The sequence below is a fragment of the Microcaecilia unicolor genome, chromosome 1 (genome assembly GCF_901765095.1).
Source record: "Microcaecilia unicolor chromosome 1, aMicUni1.1, whole genome shotgun sequence".
Classification (NCBI taxonomy): domain Eukaryota; kingdom Metazoa; phylum Chordata; class Amphibia; order Gymnophiona; family Siphonopidae; genus Microcaecilia; species Microcaecilia unicolor.
The window spans coordinates 316,228,865-316,234,864 of record NC_044031.1 but is presented as its reverse complement, the minus strand read 5'-3'; the positions used below and the strand labels follow the sequence as shown (position 1 = coordinate 316,234,864).

The window sequence follows — 6,000 nt, the reverse complement described above, 5'->3', positions numbered from 1 at the left end:
GCGGCGGGGGTTTTTTGGCAATGGCGGGGGGGGGGGGGTCAGCGGCACTGGGGGGGGGGCTAAAATGTGCCCCCTCACCTTGGGCTCTGGACCCCCTCCCACCGAAGTCTGGCTATGCCCCTGGTGTGGGTATCAAAATGCGGGCACTAGAAATCATTAGAGCCGGACTAGCACCCGCATTTGCTAGTGCTGATCAGAAGGCTCAGACGTGGGGGACGAGTGCACCAAAGGATAGCGTGATAAGCCTGCAAGCATAAGCAAATGTAGTTGATGTCCTATTCCCTGCAATGCTGAAAGAACAGTGTGGGAAACAAGAGTGTCCCTACCACCGCAAACCTTACACCACCTCAGAGCTGGCATTAGGGGTCCAGGAATTAAAGGAAACAGCCCTCATCTACTGCAGGTCTCACTAAAGAGAAAGCTTGACCCTCCTGGAGGTCAGAAAGCAGCTGCAAGTTAGGAAAGGAAAATGTGTGTGTGTGTTTTTAAAAATCTCTAAAGCATGAATGAGGCATGTTTTCCAGATCTAGTGTGGCAGTTAGCAGGTCAGTGCTTGCTTCCTTGTGAGTGGGGGCAGGATGATGAATTGTCCGGTCCAATAAATTGTGATTTCACTATTTCTTCCAGTGCTGTCTGCAGTGGCTCATGGCTTGTTTCTATTCCTCCCCGTTTGCTCCTTCTGTATGCCTCAGAGCACACGCATAAGAGCTGTGCTTGATGCCCAACTCTTGAAAGCATGTGCGCCAAGCACAATCCAGAACAGCGTGCCAGAACAACTCCCTCATGCTCAATGCTAACAGTGCACCTATATTTGCATGTCATTAGCGCTGAGCATGAGGTAGTTGTTTTGGAGCATAGTTCCAGTGCTATTTCTACTGCGCAGTTCAGTACTTCGGCAGGGTTTTGAGCATCGGGGACTGAAAGTTCTAAAAGTAAATGTGGGTTTTAAAGATTATCCATTGTTCTATTCGAAGCCAATGATGCTTCTGGAGTAAAGGGGAGACCTACTTTCATGGGCAGATGATCGAAAGCCCCGCAGTGGAACAGCGTGGGGCTTTACTGCTTTACAGGTCTGGGCTGTCAAAATTCCAGACCTGTCAAACACAGAGGCTGGAGGTTCATGGGACCACCAGACCCTAAGTACCCCCACCCTGAGCCAAGCGAAATGTGGGCTGGAGGTCCGGTGGACCTCCGTTCCCCCTAATCCCCAACATGAGTTCGGGGGGCTGGAGATCTGGGGGGTCTTCAGTCCCCCAACCCCATAGCATCCCCTTACATGTCCCTGGTGGCCGAGTGGGCCGCGGGTCAACCCCCCCTCACCTGGTGGTCTAGCGGCCCTTCCCCACTCTTTACTTTCATTGGAGGAGGGAGGTGGCCTCCCTCCTCTTCCAATGACGCCATCTCAAAAATGGTGGTGCCTAGCCCTGCCCAGTGCAACCTGGGATGCACTAGGTGGGGCTTCACACCATATAAGGGAGCCCTTGTGGTGGGGGGGGGGGGGGATTGACCCGCGGCCCACTGGGCCACCAGGGACATCTGAGGGGAAGCTAGGGGGGTTAGGGGGTTGGATATCCACCGGATCTCCAGCCTCCCCTGAACCTGTGAGGGGGGGGGGTCGGTGGGACCAGAGATCCACCGGACCTCCAGCCCCCCATGTCACTGGGGGGGGGGGCGGGGGGGCTGTTAGCTTGCAAATGCTTGCTGGACAAGGCTCACCATTCTTCCCCAATGGTCTGCAAACTAACGCCAGCTCTGAGCTGGCGTAGGGTTTGCCATAGACAGCACGACAATCATTGGGGAGGCATACACTTAGAATGCATTTGCATGCTACTTGTGCTAAGAGCCCTGTTTTGCATGCATTTGCATGCTAGTTGCATTCAGAGCCCGGGAGCGCATTGTTTCATGCGCTCGAGGGTTCTGATCTTGGGCCATTAGAAACACAGGCACTAGTATGGTGTTAACAGCCTGTTGCGCCTGCCTTTGCTTCTGATCATCCTCCCATCAGTGAATCAATGGTGAGGGTTGAGAGTGAGAAGCCCTTCATCAGCCCTTCCTTGCCCTCACTTAGTGGTAGGGTGTCAGTGGTGAGAGGTGGGAAAAGATTCCTTTTACTTCAGTAATAATAACAATAATAAGGATAGGAATATTAATGGTGAGAGAGATGTCTCACCTCCACCTTCCCTGTCCTCAGTAAGCCAGGTGAGGGAGGGGTTTAGGAAAGGGATTAGCTGGGTTTCTCTGTTTTATTCCCAGTGGGGTGTGTGAAGTGGGTGGGGGGTGGGGGAGAAGGTAAGATTCCACTTCCCTCCGTTTGCGGGTGGGGCTTGTTTCAAGTTGTCTAAGAACGGATCAGTCTGTCCCCCCAAATATCAAAGGGCGGGAAAGCTGCCTGTCCCGTCTTCTCCCCTCAGGCTGGAATGCAGAGCAGATTCCAGGCTAAGCAGAAGGAGGAAACGTGGGCAGAGCTCAGCTCAGTCTACTAACATCGGCAACGATTTCTGTTGCCGGAGGGGGCTCGGGTGTCTCTTCTCCTCTCTCCTCCAGCTGTCAGCTGAGTCTGCTGCCGCTGCAAACCGCAGCCACTCCGGAAATCCTGAAGCAAGGCAGGGGCAGCGAAGGAAAAGTACCAGTCGGACTTGGGGGTTTCTGTTTGATCTTATTGTACGTTTCAAACTTGCACTGGAGGGAGGGAGAAGAACCTGAGGGATCGGGATAGAAGGGAAAGCGGCAAAGACTTAGGCGCATACCCCACCCGAAAAGTAGGCTTTCCGGAGAGGAACAACAACAATCTGTTGCGCCACAAACTGTTAAAAAAACTTTTTTCCCCTCCCTTTCACTGGGGAGCTGAATCTGCAGAGGCTGAATTCCTTCAAATCCAGCAATAAATCCGGACTACAACCAGAGAGAGGGTGAAGGAGAAGCCACACCGGAGTGAACCAGCTCACTTTATTAAACACATTGCAGTCATCCGGATCAAGTATATATTTTTTGTTGTTGGGGAGAGCTTATCCGGCTAGCCATTGATTTATCCGTATACCCTATATATAATACGGATCCCGCTCCCCTGCTGGCCTGTTGCCCGGCGGACGGGGGCAGATCTGTTGGTCCGGGGTGGGCTATGTCTGTGCCCGGGGGCAGGTAATGGCATCGGCCGTATTCGAGGGCACCTCTCTGGTGAACATGTTCGTGCGAGGCTGCTGGGTGAACGGCATCAGGCGGCTGATCATCAACAGGCGAGGGGACGAAGAGGAGTTCTTCGAGATCCGCACCGAGTGGTCGGACAGGAACGTCATGTACCTGCACCGGAGTTATTCGGACCTGGGCCGGCTCTTCAAGCGCCTGCTGGACTCCTTCCCCGAGGACCGCGTCAAGCTGTCGCAGTCGCCCCTGCTCGAAGGTTTGTGCAGTCGCTCTGATTCTCTGCGTGCATGCCAAATTCAAGAAAGTATTGGGGAGGAGAGAATAGGGCTATTTGGACTGTCCTTCCATGTTAAATTGTACAGCGCTGCGTAACCCTAGTAGCGCTTTAGAAATGTTAAGTAGTAGTAGTATTTGCAACCTTACTTGTTTTTTTGTTGTTGTTCCATTCTTACTTAAATTAAATGCTGTAGATCATCCTTGCTCTATATAAATGCCCTTATTTAATGCAGCACGTTATGAGGGATTGAGGGAGGTGATTAATGGAAGAGGAAAAGATGGTAAAATACCGTCAACTTTATCTTTTTCAACTGCATGCGTTATTCAGACAGTTTACCCAAATACAATACCAGCAGGGTTCGTTAATGATTTCGCTTTTTGGATATCTTGTCATTAGAAATGTGCAATGCTATGCAGCGCATTGTAAGCCAGGAGACACTTCCCCCCAACCCCCCCCTATGGAGGCGGTGGGAGCTTGATAAGAGAGGGAGGGGCGCAGGGAAACGAGTGCCAGCCTGGCACCGGCCACGCCAGCGTCGGGGCAGGAGAAAGCGAGAGGTCTCGGCTCGGGTTTCATTTTGGGTGGGCAGTTTTGGCCTCGGTACAAAAAAAAAAAAAAAAGTGATTTCAAGAAAGCGCTGTGCAGTTTAGAACAACTTATCCGGCGCTGTAATACATGATGGACAGCAATAATATAAAGTAGCTTCAGTGGGAGATTCTTTTCATGACCTGTATATGGGGGTGGCTCGCTGCTGAAACTTGGGGAAGAGTAGCAGACGAGGACTAGGGGCGTTGTTAGGCCTTGGCGGACAGTCACAGTGGGGACCTGTTGCTGCTCAGCCCCGGGCTGGACACATGACATGGACGTCAGCGCGTGCGCTGGACAGATGTGGTTTCTAGACAGTCCCAGTCCGCCCTGCTGCTGCTGCGCCCTGTTACAGCGGCGGGAGCACATCTGGAGCTCTCTGGACAGGAAGCACGAAGCTCGTTTACGCAGGGAGGACTTGCGTGGCACAGAGGCTTTTTCTCACAAGACATTATTCACACAGGCTTCTCCTTCAGAAATGCACAGTTCCAGAGCGTTTTTAGCAAGGCCATACTCGACTAAAATTGGTTTAGACAGCCCCGGGTTTTCAGATCACTCTCTCTCGGCGTCTTTAGTTTAAGTTAAAAATATTTGGTGGTCTTAACCCCTGAGAATGTGCGTTTGTATTGTTCTCTTTAGGGGGATGAGGGGTGTTTCCCCACTGAGGAGTTAGCTTGCAGTGAGGTCTGCTGTCTATGTAACAGACTCGAAACTTGGCCTTGCCCACTGCAAACAGCCTGTTAACATCAAAATAAAACTTAAGAGTTCTTGACAGTGACCAGAGTGGCACACTGCCTGTCCCCAAATGAAAACCCTTAAGAAAGAGACCTATTTTAATGTATTTGAAAACTAGAGATTATAGATGTGTTAACTTTATGTTCTTGACCTCTCATTAACAGTGTCATTGGCAGTAAAACTTGCTATGCAGAGCTGACACATCTCTTTCTTCTGCTCACTTTATAATGCCCACTTTGTGAAATGCTGGGTAACTGAATGCTGAAAATGAATCAGAAAGCTCAGGCTATGTTTCCTCTGCAGGGAACATCAGTTATCTGAGGTCCTTTGCCAGTGTCTTTCTTGCTATCCCTGTGATGGTTTTAGCAAAAGCAATCCAATACCCTGATAACTTTTGTCTTCAGTGTCTGCTGCACAGTTTCCAGATATGTGAGCTCTGGTGCTGCAACCAGCATACTGATCAGAGAAGAGCTGCTAGTTACAGAGCGGTCACTGAACACAACCCATATGTTTTTTGTTTTTATTTAAACAATTCTTTACAAGTCAAACACTTGAAGAAGAAACACAGAAAGGTAAAGAATGTAAGTCAGCATAAATCACCAAAAAGGTATTATTCCTTTTTAGACCACCACCTCACCTCCCCTTACGTTCCTACCCGTAACCTCTGCTCTCAAGACAAATCCCTCCTTTCAGTACCCTTCTCCACCACCGCCAACTCCAGGCTCCGCCCTTTCTGCCTCACCTCACCCCATGCGTGGAACAAACTCCCCGAGCCCATACGTCAGGCTCCCTCCCTGCCCATCTTCAAATCTCTGCTTAACGCCCACCTCTTCAATGTCACCTTCGGCACCTAACCGCTACACCTCTACCCAGGAAATCTAGACTGTACAACTTGACATTTCGTTCTTTAGATTGTAAGCTCATTTGAGCAGGGACCATCCTTCTTTGTTTATTTTGTACAGCGCTGCGTAACCCTTGTAGCGCTCTAGAAATGTTAAGTAGTAATAGGTTGTGTTCAAAGGAAAACTCAGGAGATAAGCTTAAAAAAAAAAGGAAAAGAAAAAGACTCGTAATGCTTAACACGCAATCCCCTTCCAAAGGCATATCATAATCTCAACTTATTTTGGATATTACCTTTGGTCACCGTTTTAAAATCTATAAAGGCACGCAATTGCTCTGGAAGAAAAAATACATATTTTAACCCTGTATATTTAACTACACATTTACCTGGATAGTTAAGATAGAAAAATGTCCCCATTGCC

The 6,000-nt window shown here is 49.9% G+C and overlaps 1 protein-coding gene across 1 annotated transcript in view; it reads left to right on the top strand.

Moving 5' to 3' along the window:
* The first annotated feature begins 2,383 nt into the window (after nucleotides 1-2,383).
* PXDC1 (PX domain containing 1) overlaps nucleotides 2,384-6,000 on the top strand; it is an 84,797-nt gene continuing 81,180 nt past the window's right edge. The window contains exon 1 of the mRNA XM_030208625.1: nucleotides 2,384-3,397. Coding sequence (XP_030064485.1) covers nucleotides 3,142-3,397 — 256 coding nt within the window. The 5' untranslated portion in view covers nucleotides 2,384-3,141. The remainder of the gene's footprint in view (nucleotides 3,398-6,000) is intronic.